A 23,321-nucleotide genomic window follows, 5' to 3' on the forward strand; every position below is an offset into this window, starting at 1 on the left:
TGTCAAGATACAGAGGGGTAGGACAGGGCAGAGGAGGGGGGAGCTGGGGAGGGCCCTGCGGTCACCAGAGAGGGTGGCAGGGACATCCTGTGGGTATTTATTGATCACGTGGCTCAAGGAAAGCCTGAGCTACTCTGCAAGGGTACTTCAGCAGAGCAGTGGAAGGGATTACCACGCTCAGATCTGTTTTTCTCTAGAGCCATCCTTCTTCCTCTTCACTTTCTTCCGGCTCACCAAAGACGCTCTGGAGGGAGAGCCGGAGGGATTTCAGGGAGCAGGGCCTCCGGAAACCTCCTGCCAAGAAGTAGATGAAAGGTTTGATGCTACTGTGGATGCAGTTGAGCAGAAAAACCACCTGGGAAGACACAATGATGTGGCCAAGCTGCTGCAGAAGATTGCAGAGGCTGAGAAGGAAAATGAAGGGCGCTATGAGGGAGATAACCATCTTGAGCCTCTGGAGTTGCTGGTTCTGGGAGCCCCGCTTGGCCCTAATGAACTCAGTTATGCTGGAAATGACCAAGGGTGCAGTAAAGAGGACCAGGAAGAGGGCGTACACAGAGATGAGAGCTGCCCTGCAGTGCTCCTGCTGGTGTGATGGGCACAGGTATGTCACTGCAGAAATGACAGTGAAGAGAGCAAAGGCCCAGTATTCAGTACACAACACCAACCACTCCAGGCGCTTGGGAATGTTGCCGCCGCAGAGTATGTGGTATATCAATGCTGTGTAGTTCACAACCACCTTGTTAGCACGCAACAGCTGGAGCAGCACCCAGTAGGAGGAGACCTCAGACAGCTGTAAAAGGAAACTCAAGTACAGCAGGGGCATGATAGGCAAGCAGGACATGTCCTCCACCAGGAAGACGATGGTGGAGGGGACTGTGAAGAGCAGGATGAGGAAGTCAGCAAAAGCCAGCTCAAAGATGCCAATGTCACGGTCTTTCAGGCTGAGGAGGCAGAGCACAGCCCCATTCCCAGCCAGCCCACAGAGGCTGATGAGCAGTGTCACACTGTGTATGGCCACGTTGGTGACATCTATGTCACAGAGATTGTCCCCTTCAGTGGGTGAGGTGGGAGATGGGGACACGGTGGTCACCTCCATGGATGGACGCTGGGCAGGCAGTGGGATGTGGCCCCTGGCTGTGGTGAGAGTGGATGGGGAGTCAGTGCTTGGAGAATGCCGGGATGGAGCATGCGGCTCCTCTGCAGCTCCCTGCAGTGGGAAGGATTCAGAGGGGAGAAGTGAGATGTGAGGGGAGGAGGGCAGTGGAAATGGTGGGGTGGGAGAGGGAGGTGGCAGGGTTGGGATGTTCAGCAGGGGATGCGGAAGGGAAGGGCAGGGCAGAGGATGGGGGAGCTGGGGAGGGCCCTGCGGTCACCAGAGAGGGTGGCAGGAGCAGAGCAGCTGCTGGAGGAGAGGGAGGTGTGGTAGGGAGGAGGGAAAACCTTGCACTGACCAGTTCCAAGTGGGGCAGCAGCAGGCCAAGGGGGTCTGTGCAGATCAGCGGCGCTTCCTGGTACCCCGTGCTCCCTTGGGATCAATCTCCTAAAGCGGCTCCTCCCAGCTCAGTCACATGAAGGAGAAAGAGCAGAGTGCACCAGGAGCTCCCTTTTCCCGTCCTGCTGCCTCCTCCCATGCCCTGTCCTGCTGCTGTTGGTTGGTGGGATCATGGTGCTGTAGGAAACTGCATCATTGGCTACATCAGAGTCTCACTTCCCTTGGTTTGATTACGTCATTTGCTTTTTTGTTTGTTTGGGTTTTTTTTTTTTGGTTTTTTTGTTTCCTACAAAGGAATTGAATAGTGTCAAAACTCCACTTGAAGAATAGAATGGCTCCTCTTTTCCTCCTCATTTGAAATAGTTATTCCTGCCATTTCTCATTTTGGTTTCATGAGGGGTCATGGTCCCTCGAGCAGCAGAGGGCTGCTGGTGCTGCTGGTGGCACTGGAATTCTGGCAGTGCTGCTGAAGCCTCTTGGTGCTTGTCACAAACACCTCCCTTTCTGGGAAGAGCTCTGGGATCACTGCCAAAACCTGCCCTGGGCCCAAGGAAGCCCAACTGAGCCAACAATTCCCATTTTTTCATTCTGATGCAGGCTCCCCCAGCCCAAGGGAAGGACAGCAATCAGGTGCCCTGTGCTGATTTGGCACAGCCTGGTTTTTGGTAGCGGTGCAGGGCCACAGGAAGAGGCTTCTGTGAGAAGCTGCTGGAAGCTTCCACCACGTCTGCCAGAGCCAATCTGTGCTGGCTCTGAAGATGGACACGCTGCTGGCACCACTGGAGAGGTTGGAAACGCCTCGGTGAGGACACATTTAAGCAGAAAATCAAAGCAGCCTGCACTGCCCCCACGGGGTCGTCTGGCCAGTGGGGAAAACACGGCGAGCGATTTCCCAGCCTGGAACCCGGGCGAGATCAAGCTCTGGGCACTGCGGAATTCTGGAAGAATCTTTGAGCTGGGACAATTTGTTGGCAGTGGCACCCATGGGCAGCAGCTTTTCCTGGAGTCAGAGAAGAGAGGGAGGGTGAGGACATGTGAGGGGACACAACATGGTGGCACCAAGGGGAAAGGTAACAAGGGGGAAGAAGTGCTCCAAACGTCAAAGCTGGGACTCCTCTGCACGCTGCAGTGAGGACTGGGATGAAATAAACTGTCCTGCAGCAGTCCATGAAGTGCAGAGGGGATGCACAAATCCACTCGCAGCCTGTGGGAGAAGTGCTCAAGCTGGAGTGGGTGCCTGCCAGAGAAAGCTGTGATCTCGTGGGAGACCTGAGTGCAGAGAGAGGGCTCCTGCTCCTGGAGAGAGAAAGAGAGCCCTGCTTCCAAACAAGAGCAGCCTGTCCTTGGAGGACTGCACCCCGTGGAAGAGTGACCCACGCTGAAACAGCTTTGAGAAGAAGGTTTGCCCTGGGGAGGGACTCAGGTTGCAGCAGTTCTGGCAGGAGTGCTGCTCCTGAGATTAGAGCCCCACTGGAGAAGCTCATGGAGAACTGAATCCCGTGGGAGAGACCCCATGACAGAGCAGGAAAAAACTCCTCTCCCTGAGCAAACAGAAGAAGATCTGGAGTGCCAAAGTGACCAAAACCCCCATGCCCTGTCTCCCTGCAGTGTCGGTGGGAAGGAGGGAGGGGGGAGAAAAGGTGTTTTAAAGTTTCATTTTACTTCTCATTATCATCCTCTGACTCTGTTAATAATAAATCTACTTATTAGCGTTAAATTTTAACCAAGTTTTACAGTTAGGGTGTTTTTTCTCCCAATCATCATCTCAGCTCAGGAGCCCTTTGTTAATTCTTGTTTCTGTCTCCTCTGCCCAGCTGAGAGCAAGAGAAGGTGAGCACAGGGCTTTTTTGGGTGCCTGGCATTTGGCCAGTGTCTAACCACGACATTGTTGTGGTGTGGATTTTTGCTTTGAGTCTTCAGGCTAGCTTTCTATTTCATTTATGTGTTATGATTTAAATTATACATGCTGTTATGTGTCAATTCTCTGTATCCCTGCCTCTGTTTCTAGAACCTTCCTTGCCAATCTTCCCTCACTAGATATATCATTTGCTGTTTCATATCATTACACTGCTTCTGCTATTCCCATTGGATCTAGTTCTGTATTCCCTGCCCTAGACTCCTCCCTGCGTGCATTCTCAATGGTTGTTTGCTTTGTATCGCCCTGTCTTTAAAACCCACGGCGGGACATGTGCTCCCTGTCTTTGGGGTCCAGCTTTTAGTTGTTATGCTTTAGTTATACCTGTAATAAATCTCCTTAGTTTACCCCAAGACCCGTCTCGCCTCTGATACATCTCTGCGCCCCAAAAGCAACGGCCGAGACCACCGAAGTCCAGAGCGGGCAGGAAAAGTCTCCCCGGGGGGAAATGTGTCGCACCCAATGCTGCCTTGTGCGTCCTGGGAAACGCACACTGCAACACGACATGCTTGCAAAATCAGCATTAGAGCCCACATTCCTTCCTGCCAATACCCCTGATGGTGGAATGAAAGCAATTGGAGACCAGATTTTGTGGTTCTGTGGTCCCCTTTGCAGCCCTTCACCAGAGCTCATCGTCCTCATCCTCCTCAGTCTTGGGAGTATTTGTGGTTGTTTTTGCCTGACCTCACCCCTTTGCAAGCAGGGACAGATTACCAACCTGTCCACTAGACCAGGTTCCTTGCAACCCCATCCATCCTGGCCTGGAACACTTCCAGGGATGGGGTGGCCAGAGCATCTCTGGGAACCTGTGCCAGGGCCTCTCCAGCCTCACAGGGAACGGTTTCTTCCCAATATTCCACCTAACCCTGTTCTCTGGCAGTGGGAAGCCATTCCCCCTTGTCCTGTCACTTCAGTTCTTTGTCCAAAGTGCCTCTCCAGCTCTTGGAGCCTCTTCCAGCTCTGGAAGGGGCTCTAAGGTCTCCCCAAAGCCTTCCCCTCTCCAGGCTGAACACCCCCAGCTCAGTGCCCTCAGCAAAGCCACAGGGAGGGGGTTGATGCCCCGTGGAGCCCGTGGTGACAGACACAGATGTCACCCTGCTCCTGGAAGGGGGTGCCTGTGCTGAGCACCACGGACTCCCCTTCCCTTGCAGCTGCACCATCTGAGCCTGCTGAGGGAGAGGCCAAAGCCAGGGCAGAGGGAGAATTTCTGGAGGCACAAAACCACCAGCAAGGGTATCAGCAAAAACCAGGATTAATATGAAGCAACAGCCCAGCAAAGTGTGTGTGTGTTTGTGTGTTTGTGTGTGTGAGAAAAGAACAGTGAGGGTAAGGATAAAAAGGAAAATGGCCTGAAAGCTTTCCTGCACTCACACTTCACAGTACTTCAGTTCCACCTTAAACTGAGCAATTCAATAGAGGAAGAACCCTCAACAGCCTTTAACCTCATTTATGCCCTATACTTCCTTCCAGGCCTGAGGTACTCAGATGTCTCAGGTCCTTCAACACCTGAGGGAGCAGCATTTCTCCCACATGTGCCACAGCAGATGCACACGTGTGTGCACACAGAGACAGAGGCAGTGCAAGGTCCCTGTGAGAAATTCCCCTTGGAGGCAGGGAAATGCTCACTCCGGATCTGTTTGCATCTCCTCAGTGGGCCAAGGGCTGAGCCTCGAGCAGTGGGGATGGGTTTAGGATCTGTGGGTGTTTGGGCATCCCTGAGGGCAGGGAACAGGAGAGATCCAGCCGGGAGAGGCCCCGCTCCGAGGGAGGTTCTGGTCAGCGCTGCGGGGCCCAGCAGAGCCCCAAGGGTCTCCTTTGGCACCGCTGGTCACAGCCCCAGGCCACGGCCCTCAGCCACAGCAATGTTTCACCCTGGCCACGCTTCGGGCAGCACCTCGCTTTGGGAGGGTGAGAACAGGGATTCAGGGAATTAAACCAGTCTCCAAGGCTGTTCATACACCCCAGAGGAGGCTGGACAGCAGCAGCTCCTGGAGCAGAGGGTGTTTGTGACCAGCGCCAGGGGCTGCTCCTCAGCGCTGAGGCCTGCGGAGCCTTCCTGAGATCCCAGCACGGCCTGGAAAGGGAGAGGGGATGCACCAGCACAGGGACGGTGACACTTTGGATATTTATTCTTCAGGGGACTTAAGGAATCCCTCAGCCACTGTCCCAGGGGCCCTCAGGAGTGCAGCAGGAGGAATCAGCAGGCTCAGAGCACAGTGTCCAAGGCAGGGTCACTGCTGTGGGCAGCGCTTTCTTGTGGCTCCTCAAAGACCCTCTGGAGGGAGAGCCGGAGGGATTTCAGGGAGCAGGGCCTCCAGCACCTCCCTGCCAAGAAGTAGATGAAGGGTTTGATGCTGCTGAGGATGCAGCTGAGCAGGAAAAGAACTTGAGAAGACACAAAGGTGTAGCCAAGCTGCAGCAGGAAATTGCAGAGGCTGAGAAGGACAATGAAGAGCACAATGAGGGAGATAACCGTGTCTTGCCTCTTGGTTTTCTGCTGATTGGAGCCCCTCTTGGCCTTAATGAAGTTGATTGTGTGAAAAATGAGTATGGGTGCAGAAAAGAGGAGCAGGATGAGGGTGTGCATGGAGATGAGAGCTGCCCTGCAGTGCTCCTGCTGGTGTGATTGGCACAGGTATGGCATTACACAAATGACAATGAAGAGAGCAAGAAACATGCAGTAGTGGACAGTGTCCATCAAGCACAAGAGGCACTCAGGAAGGTTGCAGCAGCAGCAGAGCATCCAGGGCTTGTACATGTTTCGATTATGGCTGATTAACATCAGCCAGAACAGCGCCCAGTAGCAGAAGGACCATGGCAGCTGGAGAAGGAAACTCAAGTACAGCAGGGGCAGGATAAGAGAGCAGGACAGGTCCTCCACAAGGAAGAGGAGGGCAGAGGGGACTGTGAAGAGCAGGAGGAGGAAGTCAACAAAGGCCAGGTCAAAGATGCCAATGTTACGCCATTTCAGGCTGAAGAGGCAGAGGAAAGCCCCATTCCCAGCCAGCCCACAGAGGCTGATGAGCAGTGTCACACTGTGTATGGCCACACTGGTGACATCTGTGTCACAGAGATTGTCCCCTTCAGTGGCTGAGGCGGGAGATGGGGACACGGTGGTCACCTCCATGGGTGGACGCTGGGCAGGCAGTGGGATGTGGCCCCTGGCTGTGGTCAGAGTGGATGGGGAGTCAGTGCTTGGAGAATGCCGGGATGGAGCATGCGGCTCCTCTGCAGCTCCCTGCAGTGGGAAGGATTCAGAGGGGAGAAGTGAGATGTGAGGGGAGGAGGGCAGTGGAAATGGTGGGGTGGGAGAGGGAGGTGGCAGGGTTGGGATGTTCAGCAGGGGATGCGGAAGGGAAGGGCAGGGCAGAGGAGGGGGGAGCTGGGGAGGGCCCTGCGGTCACCAGAGAGGGTGGCAGGAGCAGAGCAGCTGCTGGAGGAGAGGGAGGTGGGGTAGGGAGGAGGGCAAACCTTGCACTGACCTGTTCCCAGTGGGGCAGCAGCAGGCCAAGGGGTCTGTGCAGATCAGCGGCGCTTCCTGGTACCCCGTGCTCCTTTGGGATCAGTCTCCAAAGCGGCTCCTGCCAGGTCAGGCACATGAAGGAGAGAGTTCCCAGATGTCTTGGGTTGGAAAATGTAACCAAAAATGTGTATTCTATTTTCATGTGTTGAAACCTGTTGGGAGATATTGTTCTTCTCTCCTCCTGCACCCATCCTCCTCCAAGGGACAGCGCCTGAGAATGAACCATTCAAGGCCTCTCACATGAGTGATTGCATTCCTTCATCCTATTGTGCGAAGCTCCACTCAGTGGGAGCAGCCAAAGCCTTTCCACCAGGATAAAACCAGCCGTCCCAAACACTACTGCAGCCGGTTTTCCACTGAATCCTTGGAAGAAGACCGAACTCATCTCGCTAGCACTGGACCCCTTTTTGTTTTCTACAAGATCATCTCCACAGAACAACATCTGTAACTCTGGGAAGATTTATTTGGACTTCCAACACCCAAGCAGCAGGGTGTCAAGTTGTATCTCTGACTGTCAGGGTTTTCTAAGACTTTTGTTTGTTTGCTTGTTTGTTTTTTGTACTACAGCATTTGTGGTTTTTTTAATAGTCCTAGTAAACAACTGTTATTGCTATTCCCACATTTTTTGCCTGAAAGCTCCTAATTGCAAAATTGTAATAATTTGGAAAGAAGGGGTTTTTACATTCTCCATTCCAAGGGAAACTCAGTTCTGTCAGTTTTTCCCTGTCTTCCCAAACCAAGACACCAGATCCCCAGGAGCTCCCCACTCCCGTCCCCCTGGCTCCCCTCTCTGTGCCCTGTCCTGGTGCTGCTTCCCAAGGCTCGGTGCAGTCACAGGGGAGTTGGAAATTGCATCTTTGGCTACATAAGAATTTCACTTTCTCAGAGTTATTTGTCTTCAGGGATTTTTTTTCTACAGAGAAAGTGACTTTTGTCAAAAGCTCCAAACGAAATATTTTGCAAATGGCTGCTCATTTCCTGCTAATTAGAAACATGCCTTCCCTGCAGAATGTCCCATTCTCCGACTGCCTTCCCTCTCCTGACAGGTTTCTACCATTCCTCCTTTCTCTCCCCTCAGAGATCATGGTCCCTCCAGCAGCAGAGGGCTGCTGGTGGCGCTGGTGGCACCGGCAGTGCCGGCAGTGGTGATAAAGCAGCCGGGTGCTTCTCAGGAGTAACTCCTATTGCGGGAAGGGCTCTGGGATCATTGCCAAAAGCTGCTCTCACCCTAAGGAAGCACAGCTGAGATGCTCCCTGCACTGTCCTGTCCTGTCCTGTCGTGTCCTGCCCTGTTCTGTCCTGTCCTATCCCATCTCTGCACTCCATTCCCACCCCACTCTCCATTCCCACCCCATCCTATCCCATCCCACAGGTTTCCCCACAGCAGCCGCTCCCCCACTCTGAGTGTGCCCTGTCAGGCTCTGCTGTCCTCTGCGTTTGCTGCCATCCAGACCCACTCAAACCCCCTCTGACCCTCTCCTGACCCCCCCCAGACTGCTCTGACACCCCAGAACACACCCAAGGCTGCTTTTTCTCCCCTGACAGCACCACTCCACACGGGACCCGGGCAGTGTCTCTGCTCCTCCCTCCCAGAGTGTTCTAGGACCCAGGAGGGAGGAGGGAAGCCCAGCTCCAATGGGCCCCTCTGGAGCACACAGGATGATAAACGTGGCTGGAGCCAGTGGAGAAACAAATAAGGAGAGCTGCAGTGGTTTGGGGCAAGTTCTGCAACAAGGAGCAACAGGGCATGGCCAAAGCAAAAGTTCAAGGCAAGGTCACCTTTGATATCGCAGCACTCAGGGAATGTGACCCCCAGAGACCCCTCTGAATGATCCTCCAGGATCAGAAGAGGGCTTCCAGCAGGAGCAGGACACATGGAAAAGAGCTCCAGGAAAGGGATGGTTGTGTATTAGATAAGAAACACATATGAATGATTGTGTGTGCTTATAATGGATAAAACCCCTGTTGGAAAAATCTCAGCACACACAGATGTAGGAGAGATCCTTCAGTATGCCCTGTGCAGGTAAAGAATTGCTGCTTCCAATGCTTCCCATTGTGACAGAAAGTTTATTTCGGCCGATTTAAGTGTCAAGATAGAGACGGGATGCTCCGGGCAGAGGAGGGGGGAGCTGGGGAGGGCCCTGCGGTCACCAGAGAGGGTGGCAGGAGCAGAGCAGCTGCTGGAGGAGAGGGAGGTGGGGTAGGGAGGAGGGCAAACCTTGCACTGACCTGTTCCCAGTGGGGCAGCAGCAGGCCAAGGGGTCTGTGCAGATCAGCGGCGCTTCCTGGTACCCCGTGCTCCTTTGGGATCAATCTCCTAAAGCGGCTCCTCCCAGCTCAGTCCCAGGAAGGAGAAAGTGCCCAGATCACCAGGAGCTCCCCACTCCCGTCCCGCTGGCTCCTCCCGTGCCCGGTCCCGCTGTTGTTTCCAAAGTCTCGGTGCAGTCACGGGGCAGTCGGAGTTCCACAGCCTCGGGGTTATTGAGCTTGAATCTTTCTTTTTTCCCCCTACAAATCATCAAGTGGTCTTTTTCTTTGTTGTGAGAAATGACGCCTCACTCCTTATATTTTAAAAAATGTTTATTAAACTACGACCATGAAAAAACAAGATCCACAAGCACGGTCAGACGCAGCCCGCCCACAACAGGAACAATCCCTTCGATCCCCTTGCTGAGCCAACCCCACACTCATCCATATCCCACTCTTCCCACACTGCTCCTCCTTCCTCCCGCCTTCCCGGGGCTTGTGCCCTCCCTCTGCCTTCCACTCCCCGCTATGGTCCCAGACCAGCATTGCAGCTTTCAGCATGAACACAATACTCACATTAGGAACACTCCAAATCTTCACAGAGCTTCTTTTAACATTACAACACACATAATATCCGTTCAACATTTGCGAGAGCCAATCTCCAATTTCACATATTTATAATATATGTGAATGGCTCCTGATTTACCCCTAAATAGAAACGCTCCTTCCCAGGAGAGGGTCCCATTCTTAACTGCCTTCCCTCTCCTGACAGGTCTCTACCATTCCCTGGTTCCCTTCCCTGAGGGGTCATTGTCCCTCCAGCAGCAGAGGGCTGCTGGTGCTGCTGCTGGCCCTGCAATGCTGGCAGTGCTGGCAGCGCTGGTGAAGCTCCTGGCTGCTTGTCAGAAACAACTCCCATTCTGGGAAGAGCTCCAGAATCGTTGCCCAAACCTGCCCGGGGCTCATGGCAGCACCCCTGGGCCATGGACTCCCATTTCCATCATTCCTGTGCAGGCTCCCCCAGCCCAAGGCAAGGACAGCAATCAGGTGCTTGCAGCAGCTTGTCAGCACTCAGAGCCCACCCTAATTCCTGAGGACAAAGATGAGTTCAGGATGGGTTTTGGCTGAAGCTGCTGTGCAGAGTCGCTGTGCAGCTCCTCCCGAGGGTGGCCAGGTTGAGGATGGAGGTGCTTCAGGACTTCCTGGGACTTGGATGCTGGGAACCCCAGGATGGCCCCATTCTGCAGAACAGCAGCAGAACCCCCTCATTCCTGTGAAATTCAGTGGTCCAAGCATCTGGGGATGGGAATTTCCATATTCCATATTCTTGTTGGTCACAGGCACAAGGGTTCAGAGGAGTTCACTATCGACCCTGCCCTTTACTCAGAATGACTGAATTCTGGAATTCAAGAATGTGACAAATTCTCCCTGAAAGAAGAAGGGAATGTTGCTGTCCCTGCCCAGCTCTGCAGCCCTTCCTGGTGTCTCTCCCCATCAGCTGGGAATGCAGGGCCGGCTCTGCCAGACAGAAGGGGAAGGATGCTCCCTGTGATCCCAGCCCCTCTGCTGCCATCCAGAGGCACCAGCCCCGCAGGGATTTGGGAATGACCAGCACCCCGTGCTGGGTGTGTCCCCAGGCCTTAAGGTGTCACATTCTTTGCAGGCAGGAGATCCCTGAAAACAGCAGGAAACTGCTGTGTGTAGGCAGAGGAGATGGAGTTCATTCCCTGGGGCTGAGGCAAGGAGGATCTTCCCCTGGGGAATAGAGCTGGGGAACAGAACTGAGCCCAGCTGCTCTGCCTGGAGCCATGTGCATCCAGGAGGGAGGAGGAAAGCCATGCTCCAATGAGCTCCCTGCAGAGCATCCCTCAAAAATCACCCAAGGCACTGCCCCTGCTGCCTTCTCCCGCAGGAATCCAGCACCACAGGGAGGGGCATCCTGTGGGTATTTCTTGATCAGGTGGCTCAAGGAAAGCCTGAGCCACTGTGCCAGGGTCCTTCAGCAGAGCAGTGGGAGGGATCACCAGGCTCAGACCCCCGTGTCCTTTTGGGCATCATTTTCGCAGGCTGCTTTTTCTTCCTGCTCATCAAAGGCCCTCTGGAGGGAGAGCCGGAGGGATTTCATGGAGCAGGGCCTCCAGCACCTACCAGCCAAGAAGTAGATGAAGGGTTTGATGCTGCTGTGGATGCAGTTGAGCAGGAAAACAACCTGAGAAGACACAAGGGTGTAGCCAAGCTGCTGCAGGAGATTGCAGAGGCTGAGAAGGACAATGAGGATCACAATGAGGGAGATAATGATGTCGCGCCTCTTGGGTTGTTGCTCCTTGGAGCACCACTTCGCCTTAATGAAGCTGATTGTGCGGGATATGAGCAGGGGTGCAGCAAAGAGGAGGAGGATGAGGACGTGCATGGAGATGAGAGCTGCCCTGCAGTGCTCCTGCTGGTGTGATGGGCACAGGTTTGTCACTGAAGGAATGACAATGAAGAGAGTAAAGAAGGCCCAGTACTGGACACTGAACATCAAGAACAACAGGCGCATGGGAGGGGTGCAGCGGCAGCAGAGCATACAGGGAATGAAGAGTTTTAACATATGCACCACACTGCCAGTGCGCACCAGCCAGAAAATCACCCAGTAGTAGGAGACTTCTGACAGCTGGAAAAGGAAACTCAAGTACAGCAGGGGCACTATAGGAGAGCAGGACACGTCCTCCACCAGGAAGAGGAGGGCAGAGGGGACTGTGAAGAGCAGAAAAAAGAAGTCAGCAAAAGCCAGGTCAAAGATGCCAATGTTACGCATTTTCAGGCTGAGGAGGGAGAGCACAGCCCCATTCCCAACCAGCCCACAGAGGCTGATGAGCAGTGTCACACTGTGTATGGCCACGTCGGTGACATCTATGTCACAGAGATTGTCCCCTTCAGTGGGTGAGGCGGGAGATGGGGACACGGTGGTCACCTCCATGGATGGACGCTGGGCAGGCAGTGGGATGTGGCCCCTGGCTGTGGTCAGAGTGGATGGGGAGTCGGTGCTTGGAGAATGCCGGGATGGAGCATGCGGCTCCTCTGCAGCTCCCTGCAGCGGGAAGGATTCAGAGGGGAGAAATGAGATGTGAGGGGAGGAGGGCAGTGGAAATGGTGGGGTGGGAGAGGGAGGTGGCAGGGTTGGGATGTTCAGCAGGGGATGCGGAAGGGCAGGGCAGAGGAGGGGGGAGCTGGGGAGGGCCCTGCGGTCACCAGAAAGGGTGGCAGGAGCAGAGCAGCTGCTGGAGGAGAGGGAGGTGGGGTAGGGAGGAGGGCAAACCTTGCACTGACCTGTTCCCAGTGGGGCAGCAGCAGGCCAAGGGGTCTGTGCAGATCAGCGGCGCTTCCTGGTACCCCGTGCTCCCTTGGGATCAATCTCCTAAAGCGGCTCCTCCCAGCTCAGTCACAGGAAGGAGAATGTCCCCAGATCACCAGGAGCTCCCCACTCCCGTCCCGCTGGCTCCTCTCTGTGCCCTGTCTCCTGTCATGTCTCTGCCATTCCCTGTTTCCCTTCCCTGAGGGGTCATTGTCCCTCCAGCAGCAGAGGGCTGCTGGTGCTGCTGCTGGCACTGCAATGCTGGCAGTGCTGGCAGCGCTGGTGAAGCTCCTGGCTGCTTGTCAGAAACAACTCCCATTCTGGGAAAAGCTCCAGAATCGTTGCCAAAACCTGCCCGGGGCTCATGGCAGCACCCCTGGGCCATGGACTCCCATTTCTATCATTCCAGTGCAGGCTCCCCCAGCCCAAGGCAAGGACAGCAATCAGGTGCTTGCAGCAGCTTGTCAGCACTCAGAGCCCACCCTAATTCCTGCCAATCCCCTGGATGATGCAATGGAAGCTGTCAGAGACCGGGTGCTGTGAACCCCCTGCCCTCCCTTCACCAGAGCTACTCCTCCTCCTCCTCAGTCCTGGGAGCACTTGTGGATGTTTGTACCTGATCCCATCCTATCCCTTTGACAGCAGGGACACCTTCCACTATGCCAGGTTGCTCCAAACCCCATCCAACCTGGCCTTGGACACTTCCAGGCATGGGGCAGCCACAGCTTTGCTGGGCAACCTGTGCCAGGGTCTCAGCACCCTCACAGGGAAGGATTTCTTCCCAACATCCCATCTGAACCCACCCTCTCTCAGTGGGAAACCATTCCCCTTGTCCAAAATCCCTCTCCCCATCTCCTGGAGCCCCGTCAGCTCATGGATCATGAAGTGTTTGCCCTTGAAAGGATTGCCCTGGGGAGGGGATGTGAGATTCCATAGCTGGGGACACAAACGTGGTGTCAGCAGGGCAGAGAGGTGAAAGTTCTGCTCCCAGGGCCACCACACGTGCCACTTTCCAGCAGGAGCATCCCAGATGCCTGAGGCATGTCAGCCTGGGTAGGAATCATCTCACCTCAGCTGTCTAGGAATTCCTTGGAATCCACTGCAGGCTGCTGTGGGACTGCCAAGGGAGTGTAGAAGATGCCTGAGATGAAACCTCTGACTTTCTAAGGCTTAAAGCCAAGAGAGCAGCATTGATTCACCTCTTCACAGAAGAAATGGCATTGCTGGATTCCTAAGTGATCCCTCTGCGGTGTGCCTGTGCTCCAGCTCCTGCACAGAATTTATTATTCCATGGATTCTATTAGGAACTGGGAGGTGAAGGTGAAGTACAACTGCCATTGTAGTATACAAGTGGCAAAATTAGATTTGGACCAGAAATCAAAGTTTAGCAGCACATTTGTATTGCAGGGCCCTAAGGATCCACCTCAGGAAAGAGAGGGAGCAAGTTCAGGTAGTTCAAATGAGAAGATTTTAGGACTGGGGTCACTTTAAAAATTGAATCAGAAGCTGACATGGGGACAAACTCCCTTTCCCATCGATCTCCTTGCTGAGGCTCTCTCCTGTTGCTCCTTTCCTGGGGAAAGCCAAGAGCAGATCAGCAGCAGAGCCCTGATCCCAGCAGAGGCTGTGCAATGGTTCCCTGTTGGTGAGAGCCCTGCAGAAGAGGAGCCAGCAGGAGAACAGGGGCTGTGGCAGGAGCTGGGACAGAGCTGCTGCGGACGCTGCTGGGGCTCAGCCCAGGGGCTTTGCTGCCCTTTCCCAAGTGACCACTGCAGGGAACTCCTGAAGATCCTGACCCAGGGACAGCAGCTGGGGTGTGTGGGGTGATGGGAGTGCAGTGTGGGGAAGTTCTCCAGGCTGTGAGAGGAAACAAGGTCAGACTCTTCTCCTTCTACTTCATCAGATCCCCCTCACTGGGTAGGACCTGGTCATGCCTTTTATCAGTTAAGAGACGTCCACAAGGTATTAAAAGCTATAAATATTGCAAGAAGTGAGAAATGAGCCATTTTTTGACACTGTTCACCAGGGACAGGCTCTGTAGCAAAGCCTGGTTGTTGTTTATTCAAGAAATGTTGGGTTTGGAGTTATCACATTGGTAACAAACAAGAGACATAAATGCAAACTCAATTCAGGAGTGGTTACAAAAAAACAGAGATCAGTACAAGATGGATTTTGGCTGAAGCTGCTGTGCAGAGTCGCTGTGCAGCTCCTCCTGAGGGTGGCCAGGTTGAGGATGGAGGTGCTCCAGGACTTCCTGGGACTTGGATGCTGGGAACCACAGGATGGCCCCATTCTGCAGAACAGCAGCAGAACCCCCTAATTCCTGTGAAATTCAGTGGTCCAAGCATCTGGGGATGGGAATTTCCATATTCCATATTCTTGTTGGTCACAGGCACAAGGTTTCAGAGGAGTTCACCATCGACCCTGCCCTTTACTCAGAACGACTGAATTCTGGATTTCAAGAATGTGACCAATTCCCCTGAAAGAAGAAGGGAATGTTGCTGTGCCTGCCCAGCTCTGCAGCCCTTCCTGGTGTCTCTCCCCATCAGCTGGGAATGCAGGGCCGGCTCTGCCAGACAGAAGGGGAAGGATGCTCCCTGTGATCCCAGCCCCTCTGCTGCCATCCAGAGGCATCAGCCCCACAGGGATTTGGGAAATGACCAGCACCCCGTGCTGGGTGTGTCCCAGGCCTTAAGGTGTCACATTCTTTGCAGGCAGGAGATCCCTGAAAACAGCAGGAAACTGCTGTGTGTAGGCAGAGGAGATGGAGTTCATTCCCTGGGGCTGAGGCAAGGAGGATCTTTCCCTGGGGAATAGAGCTGGGGAACAGAACTGAGCCCAGCTGCTCTGCCTGGAGCCATGTGCATCCAGCAGGGAGGAGGAAAGCCATGCTCCAATGAGCTCCCTGCAGAGCATCCCTCCAAAATCACCCAAGGCACTGCCCCTGCTGCCTTCTCCTGCAGGAATCCAGCACCACAGGGAGGGGCATCCTGTGGGTCTTTCTTGATCAGGTGGCTCAAGGAAAGCCTGAGCCACTCTGCCAGGGTCCTTCAGCAGAGCAGGGGAAGGGATCACCTGGCTCAGATCACTGTGTCCTTGGAGCCATCATTGCTGTGGGCTGGTTCTTTTTCTTGCTCATCAAAGGCCCTCTGGAGGGAGAGCCGGAGGGATTTCAGGGAGCAGGGCCTCCGGAAACCTCCTGCCAAGAAGTAGATGAAGGGTTTGATGCTGCTGTGGATGCAGTTGAGCAGGAAAAGAACCTGGGAAGACACAATGATGTAGCCAAACTGCCGCAGGAAATTGCAGAGGCTGAGAAGGAGAATGAGGAGCACAGTGAAGTAGACAACGATTTCGTGTCTCTGGGGTTTCAGCTTCTTAGAGCCCCACATGGCCTTAATGAAGTCGATTGTGCGAGAAATGAGCAGAGGTGCAGCAAAGAGGAGCAGGATGAGGGCGTGCACAGAGATGAGAGCTGCCCTGCAGCGCTCCTGCTGGTGTGATGGGCACAGGTTTGTCATGGCAGGAATGACAGTGAAGAGAGCAAAGAAGGCCCAATACTGGACACTGACTACCAACCACAACAGGCGCTTGGGAGGGGTGCAGCGACAGTAAAACATGCAGGGAATGCAGATCTTGTACATATCTACCACATTGCCGGTGCGCGACAGCTGGAACAGTGCCCAGTAGTAGGAGACCACTGAGAGCTGGAAAAGGAAACTCAAGTAAAGCAGGGACATGATAGGAGAGCAGGACACGTCCTCCACTAGGAAGAGGAGGGCAGAGGAAATTGTGAAGAGCAGGAAGAGGAAGTCAGCAAAGGCCAGGGCAAAGATGCCAATGTTACGCATTTTCAGGCTGAGGAGGGAGAGCACAGCCCCATTCCCAACCAGCCCACAGAGGCTGATGAGCAGGGTCACACTGTGTATGGCCACGTTGGTGACATCTGTGTCACAGAGATTGTCCCCTTCAGTGGGTGAGGCGGGAGATGGGGACACGGTGGTCACCTCCATGGATGGACGCTGGGCAGGCAGTGGGATGTGGCCCCTGGCTGTGGTGAGAGTGGATGGGGAGTCAGTGCTTGGAGAATGCCGGGATGGAGCATGCGGCTCCTCTGCAGCTCCCTGCAGTGGGAAGGATTCAGAGGGGAGAAGTGAGATGTGAGGGGAGGAGGGCAGTGGAAATGGTGGGTTGGGAGAGGGAGGTGGGAGGGTTGGGATGTTCAGCAGGGGATGCGGAAGGGAAGGGCAGGGCAGAGGAGGGGGGAGCTGGGGAGGGCCCTGCGGTCACCAGAGAGGGTGGCAGGAGCAGAGCAGCTGCTGGAGGAGAGGGAGGTGGGGTAGGGAGGAGGGCAAACCTTGCACTGACCTGTTCCCAGTGGGGCAGCAGCAGGCCAAGGGTCTGTGCAGATCAGCGGCGCTTCCTGGTACCCCGTGCTCCTTTGGGATCAGTCTCCTAAAGCGGCTCCTCCCAGGTCAGTCACAGGAAGGAGAAAGTGCCCAGATCACCAGGAGCTCCCCACTCCAGTCCCACTGGCTCCTCCCGTGCCCTGTCCTGCTGTTTTTTGGTGGTGGGATCATGGTGCTGTAGGAATCTCTGTCTTTGGGTACATCAGAGTCTCACTTTGCTTGGTTTGATGGGTTTTTTTGCTGCAAATGAAGTGAATTCTGTCAAAACTCCACTTGAAGAATAGAATGGCTCCTCTTTTCCTGCTGATTAGAAATATTTCTTTCTGCCATTTCTCACTTTGGTTTCATGAGGGGTCATGGTCCCTCGAGCAGCAGAGGGCTGCTGGTGCTGCTGGTGGCACTGGAATTCTGGCAGTGCTGGTGAAGCCTCTTGGTGCTTGTCACAAACACCTCCCTTTCTGGGAAGAGCTCTGGGATCATTGCCAAAACCTGCCCTGGGCCCAAGGAAGCCCAACTGAGGCAACAATTCCCATTTTTTCATTCTGATGCAGGCTCCCCCAGCCCAAGGGAAGGACAGCAATCAGGTGCTTTGTGCTGATTTGGCACAGCCTGGTTTTTGGTAGCGGTGCAGGGCCACAGGAAGTGGCTTCTGTGAGAAGCTGCTGGAAGCTTCCACCACGTTTGCCAGAGCCAATCTGTGCTGGCTCTGAAGATGGACACGCTGCTGGCACCACTGGAGAGGTTGGAAACGCCTCGGTGAGGACACATTTAAGCAGAAAATCAAAGCAGCCTGCACTGCCTCCACGGGGTCGTCTGGCCCGTGGGGAAAACACGGCGAGCGATTTCCCAGCCTGGAACCCCTGCGAGATCAACCCCTGGGCACTGCGGAATTCTGGAAGAATCTTTGAACTGGGACAATTTGTTGGCAGTGGCACCCATGGGCAGCAGTTTTTCCTGGAGTCAGAGAAGAGAGGGAGGGTGAGGACATGTGAGGGGACACAACATGGTGGCACCAAGGTCAGTGGAAACAAGGGGGAAGAAGTGCTCCAAACGTCAAAGCTGGGATTCCTCTGCAGGCTGCAGTGAGGACTGTGGTGAAACAAACTGTCCTGCAGCAGTCCATGAAGTGCAGAGGGGATTCACAAATCCACTCGCAGCCTGTGGGAGAAGTGCTCAAGCTGGAGTGGGTGCCTGCCAGAGAAAGCTGTGATCCCGTGGGAGACCTGAGTGCAGAGAGAGGGCTCCTGCTCGTGGAGAGAGAAAGAGAGCCCTGCTTCCAAACGAGAGCAGTCTGTCCTTGGAGGCTGCACCCCGTGGAAGAGTGACCCATGCTGTAACAGCTTTGAGAAGAAGGTTTGCCCTTGGGAGGGACTCAGGTTGCAGCAGTTCTGGCAGGAGTGCTGCTCCTGAGATTAGAGCCCCACTGGGGAAGCTCATGGAGAACTGAATCCCGTGGGAGAGACCCCATGACAGAGCAGGAAAAAAAACTCCTCTCCCTGAGCAAACAGAAGAAGATCTGGAGTGCCAAAGTGACCAAAACCCCCATGCCCTGTCTCCCTGCACTGTCGGTGGGAAGGAGGGAGCTGGGGAGAAAAGGAGTTTTAAAGTTTCATTTTACTTCTTATTATCATCCTCTGACTCTGTTAATAATAAATCTACTTCTTAGCGTTAAATTTTAACCAAGTTTTACACTTAGGGTGTTTTTCTCCCAGTCCTCCTCTCAACTCTTGCGCCCTTTGTTATTTCTTGTTTCCCTCTCCTTTGCTCAGCTGAGAGCAAGAGAAGGTGAGCACAGGGCTTTTTTGGGTGCCTGGTTTTTGGTCAGTGTCCAACCAGGGCATGCTTGCATAATCAGGACTAGAGCCCACATTCCTTCCTGCCAATACCCCTGATGATGCAATGAAAGCAATTGGAGACCAGATTTTGGGGTTCTGTGGACCCCTTTGCAGCCCTTCACCAGAGCTCCTCCTCCTCAGTCTTGGGAATCCTTGTGGATGTTTTTGCCTGACCTCACCCCTTTGCAAGCAGGGACAGATTACCAACCTGTCCACTAGACCAGGTTCCTTCAAACCCCATCCATCCTGGCCTGGAACACTTCCAGGGATGGGGTGGCCAGAGCATCTCTGGGAACCTGTGTCAGGGCCTCTCCAGCCTCACAGGGAAGGATTTCTTCCCAATATTCCACCTCACCCTGTACTCTAGCAGTGAGAAGCCATTCCCCCTTGTCCTGTCACTTCAGGCCTTTGTCCAAAGTGCCTCTCCAGCTCTTGGAGCCTCTTCCGGCTCTGGAAGGGGCTCTAAGATCTCCCCAAAGCCTTCCCCTCTCCAGGCTGAACACCCCCAGCTCAGTGCCCTCAGCAAAGCCACAGGGAGGGGGTTGATGCCCCGTGGAGCCCGTGGTGACAGACACAGATGTCACCCTGCTCCTGGAAGGGGGTGCCTGTGCTGAGCACCACGGACTCCCCTTCCCTTGTAGCTGCACCATCTGAGCCTGCTGAGGGAGAGGCCAAAGCCAGGGCAGAGGGAGAATTTCTGGAGGCACAAAACCACCAGCAAGGGTATCAGCAAAAACCAGGATTAATATGAAGCAACAGCACAGCAAAGTGTGTGTGTGCTTGTGTGTGTGTTTGTGTGTGTGACAGAAGGACAGTGAGGGTAAGGATAAAAGGAAAATGGCCTGAAAGCTTTCCTGCACTCACACTTCACAGTACTTCAGTTCCACCTTAAATTGAGCAATTCAATAGAGGAAGAACCCTCAACAGCCTTTAACCTCATTTATGCCCTATACTTCCTTCCAGGCCTGAGGTACTCAGATGTCTCAGGTCCTTCAACACCTGAGGGAGCAGCATTTCTCCCACATGTGCCACAGCAGATGCACACGTGTGTGCACACAGAGACAGAGGCAGTGCAAGGTCCCTGTGAGAAATTCCCCTTGGAGGCAGGGAAATGCTCACTCCGGATCTGTTTGCATCTCCTCAGTGGGCCAAGGGCTGAGCCTCGAGCAGTGGGGATGGGTTTAGGATCTGTGGGTGTTTGGGCATCCCTGAGGGCAGGGAACAGGAGAGATCCAGCCGGGAGAGGCCCCGCTCTGAGGGAGGTTCTGGTCAGCGCTGCGGGGCCCAGCAGAGCCCCAAGGGTCTCCTTTGGCACCGCTGGTCACAGCCCCAGGCCACGGCCCTCAGCCACAGCAATGTTTCACCCTGGCCACGCTTCGGGCAGCACCTCGCTTTGGGAGGGTGAGAACAGGGATTCAGGGAATTAAACCAATCTCCAAGGCTGTTCATACACCCCAGAGGAGGCTGGACAGCAGCAGCTCCTGGAGCAGAGGGTGTTTGTGACCAGGCCAGGGGCTGCTCCTCAGCGCTGAGGCCTGCGGAGCCTTCCTGAGATCCCAGCACAGCCTGGAAAGGGAGAGGGGATGCACCAGCACAGGGACGGTGACACTTTGGATATTTATTCTTCAGGGGACTTAAGGAATCCCTCAGCCACTGTCCCAGGGGCCCTCAGGAGTGCAGCAGGAGGAATCAGCAGGCTCAGAGCACAGTGTCCAAGGCAGGGTCACTGCTGTGGGCAGCGCTTTCTTGTGGCTCCTCAAAGACCCTCTGGAGGGAGAGCCAGAGGGATTTCAGGGAGCAGGGCCTCCAGCACCTCCCTGCCAAGAAGTAGATGAAGGGTTTGATGCTGCTGAGGATGCAGCTGAGCAGGAAAAGAACTTGAGAAGACACAACAGTGTAGCCAAGCTGCAGGAGATTGCAGAGGCTGAGAAGGACAATGAAGAGCACAATGAGGGAGATAACCGTGTCTTGCCACTTGGTTTTCTGCTGATGGGAGCCCCTCTTGGCCTTAATGAAGTTGATTGTGTGAAAAATGAGTATGGGTGCAGCAAAGAGGAGCAGGATGAGGGCGTGCATGGAGATGAGAGCTGCCCTGCAGTGCTCCTGCTGGTGTGATTGGCACAGGTATGGCATTACACAAATGACAATGAAGAGGGCAAGAAATATGCAGTAGTGGACAGTGTTCATCAAGCCCAAAAGGCGCTCAAGAAGGCTGCAGTGGCAGCAGAGCATGCAGGGCTTGTACATGTTTCGATTATGGCCGATTAACATCAGCCAGAACAGCGCCCAGTAGCAGAAGGACCATGGCAGCTGGAAAAGGAAACTCAAGTACAGCAGGGGCAGGATAAGAGAGCAGGACAGGTCCTCCACAAGGAAGAGGAGGGCAGAGGGGACTGTGAAGAGCAGGAAGAGGAAGTCAAGAAGAGCCAGGAAAAAGATGCCAATGTTACGCCATTTCAGGCCAAGGAGGCAGAGGAAAGCCCCATTCCCAACCAGCCCACAGAGGCTGATGAGCAGTGTCACACTGTGTATGGCCACGTCGGTGACATCTATGTCACAGAGATTGTCCCCTTCAGTGGGTGAGGCGGGAGATGGGGACACGGTGGTCACCTCCATGGATGGACGCTGGGCAGGCAGTGGGATGTGGCCCCTGGCTGTGGTGAGAGTGGATGGGGAGTCAGTGCTTGGAGAATGCCGGGATGGAGCATGCGGCTCCTCTGCAGCTCCCTGCAGTGGGAAGGATTCAGAGGGGAGAAGTGAGATGTGAGGGGAGGAGGGCAGTGGAAATGGTGGGGTGGGAGAGGGAGGTGGCAGGGTTGGGATGTTCAGCAGGGGATGCGGAAGGGAAGGGCAGGGCAGAGGAGGGGGGAGCTGGGGAGGGCCCTGCGGTCACCAGAAAGGGTGGCAGGAGCAGAGCAGCTGCTGGAGGAGAGGGAGGTGGGGTAGGGAGGAGGGCAAACCTTGCACTGACCTGTTCCCAGTGGGGCAGCAGCAGGCAAAGGGGTCTGTGCAGATCAGCGGCGCTTCCTGGTACCCCGTGCTCCTTTGGGATCAATCTCCTACAGCAGCTCCTCCCAGGTAAGTAAGATGAAAATAAAAAGTGCTCAGATCACCAGAAGATCCCCATTCCTGTACTACAGGCTCTCTCTGTGCCCTGTCCTGCTGTTGTTCGATTTTGAGATCATGGTGGAGCAGGAAATGGTGTCTTTGGGTAGATCAGAGTCTCACTTCCGTTGGTTTTGTTGGGTTTTTTGCGTTTGGTTGTTTTTTTCCCACAAAGGAAGTGAGTCTTGTCAAAACTACAAATGCAGAATTGAATGGCTCTTCTTTTCCTCCTCATTAGAAATACTTGTTTCTGCCATTTCTCATGTTTCTTTCATGAGGGGTCATGGTCCCTCGAGCAGCAGAGGGCTGCTGGTGCTGCTGGTGGCACTGGAATTCTGGCAGTGCTGCTGAAGCCTCTTGGTGCTTGTCACAAACACCTCCCTTTCTGGGAAGAGCTCTGGGATCATTGCCAAAACCTGCCCTGGGCCCAAGGAAACCCAACTGAGCCAACAATTCCCATTTTTTCATTCTGATGCAGGCTCCCCCAGCCCAAGGGAAGGACAGCAATCAGGTGCTCTGTGCTGATTTGGCACAGCCTGGTTTTTGGTAGCGGTGCAGGGCCACAGGAAGAGGCTTCTGTGAGAAGCTGCTGGAAGCTTCCACCACGTCTGCCAGAGCCAATCTGTGCTGGCTCTGAAGATGGACACGCTGCTGGCACCACTGGAGAGGTTGGAAACGCCTCGGTGAGGACACATTTAAGCAGAAAATCAAAGCAGCCTGCACTGCCTCCACGGGGTCGTCTGGCCCGTGGGGAAAACACGGCGAGCGATTTCCCAGCCTGGAACCCCTGCGAGATCAACCCCTGGGCACTGCGGAATTCTGGAAGAATCTTTGAACTGGGACAATTTGTTGGCAATGGCACCCATGGGCAGCAGTTTTTCCTGGAGTCAGAGAAGAGAGGGAGGGTGAGGACATGTGAGGGGACACAACGTGGTGGCACCAAGGTCAGTGAAAACAAGGGGGAAGAAGTGCTCCAAACGTCAAAGCTGGGATTCCTCTGCAGGCTGCAGTGAGGACTGTGGTGAAACAAACTGTCCTGCAGCAGTCCATGAAGTGCAGAGGGGATTCACAAATCCACTCGCAGCCTGTGGGAGAAGTGCTCAAGCTGGAGTGGGTGCCTGCCAGAGAAAGCTGTGATCCCGTGGGAGACCTGAGTGCAGAGAGAGGGCTCCTGCTCGTGGAGAGAGAAAGAGAGCCCTGCTTCCAAACGAGAGCAGCCTGTCCTTGGAGGACTGCACCCCGTGGAAGAGTGACCCATGCTGTAACAGCTTTGAGAAGAAGGTTTGCCCTTGGGAGGGACTCAGGTTGCAGCAGTTCTGGCAGGAGTGCTGCTCCTGAGATTAGAGCCCCACTGAGGAAGCTCATGGAGAACTGAATCCCGTGGGAGAGACCCCATGACAGAGCAGGAAAAAAAACTCCTCTCCCTGAGCAAACAGAAGAAGATCTGGAGTGCCAAAGTGA

At 54.5% G+C, this 23,321-nt stretch overlaps 5 protein-coding genes across 5 annotated transcripts; all 5 read right to left on the minus strand.

Annotated features, from left to right (window-relative positions):
• On the minus strand, positions 1-1,141 carry LOC134550642 (mas-related G-protein coupled receptor member X3-like). The gene has a single exon (XM_063397371.1). It carries the CDS (start codon positions 1,097-1,099, stop codon positions 194-196), a length of 906 nt encoding a protein of 301 aa, XP_063253441.1. The 5' UTR covers positions 1,100-1,141; the 3' UTR covers positions 1-193.
• A 4,350-nt stretch (positions 1,142-5,491) lies between these two features.
• Positions 5,492-6,537, minus strand: LOC134550545 (mas-related G-protein coupled receptor member H-like). The gene has a single exon (XM_063397285.1). It carries the CDS (start codon positions 6,535-6,537, stop codon positions 5,617-5,619), a length of 921 nt encoding a protein of 306 aa, XP_063253355.1. The 3' UTR covers positions 5,492-5,616.
• Positions 6,538-9,183: 2,646 nt separating this feature from the next.
• On the minus strand, positions 9,184-12,213 carry LOC134550803 (mas-related G-protein coupled receptor member B4-like). Its single transcript, XM_063397644.1, has one exon. The coding sequence runs from the start codon at positions 12,137-12,139 to the stop codon at positions 11,210-11,212; it is 930 nt and encodes a 309-aa protein (XP_063253714.1). The 5' UTR covers positions 12,140-12,213; the 3' UTR covers positions 9,184-11,209.
• Positions 12,214-14,537: 2,324 nt separating this feature from the next.
• Positions 14,538-16,607, minus strand: LOC134550546 (mas-related G-protein coupled receptor member B4-like). The gene has a single exon (XM_063397286.1). The coding sequence runs from the start codon at positions 16,522-16,524 to the stop codon at positions 15,595-15,597; it is 930 nt and encodes a 309-aa protein (XP_063253356.1). The 5' UTR covers positions 16,525-16,607; the 3' UTR covers positions 14,538-15,594.
• A 2,985-nt stretch (positions 16,608-19,592) lies between these two features.
• LOC134550547 (mas-related G-protein coupled receptor member H-like) lies at positions 19,593-21,371 on the minus strand. The gene has a single exon (XM_063397287.1). The coding sequence runs from the start codon at positions 21,369-21,371 to the stop codon at positions 20,454-20,456; it is 918 nt and encodes a 305-aa protein (XP_063253357.1). The 3' UTR covers positions 19,593-20,453.
• Positions 21,372-23,321: the final 1,950 nt, after the last annotated feature.

This window comes from Prinia subflava, chromosome 5 (genome assembly GCF_021018805.1).
Source record: "Prinia subflava isolate CZ2003 ecotype Zambia chromosome 5, Cam_Psub_1.2, whole genome shotgun sequence".
Taxonomy (NCBI): domain Eukaryota; kingdom Metazoa; phylum Chordata; class Aves; order Passeriformes; family Cisticolidae; genus Prinia; species Prinia subflava.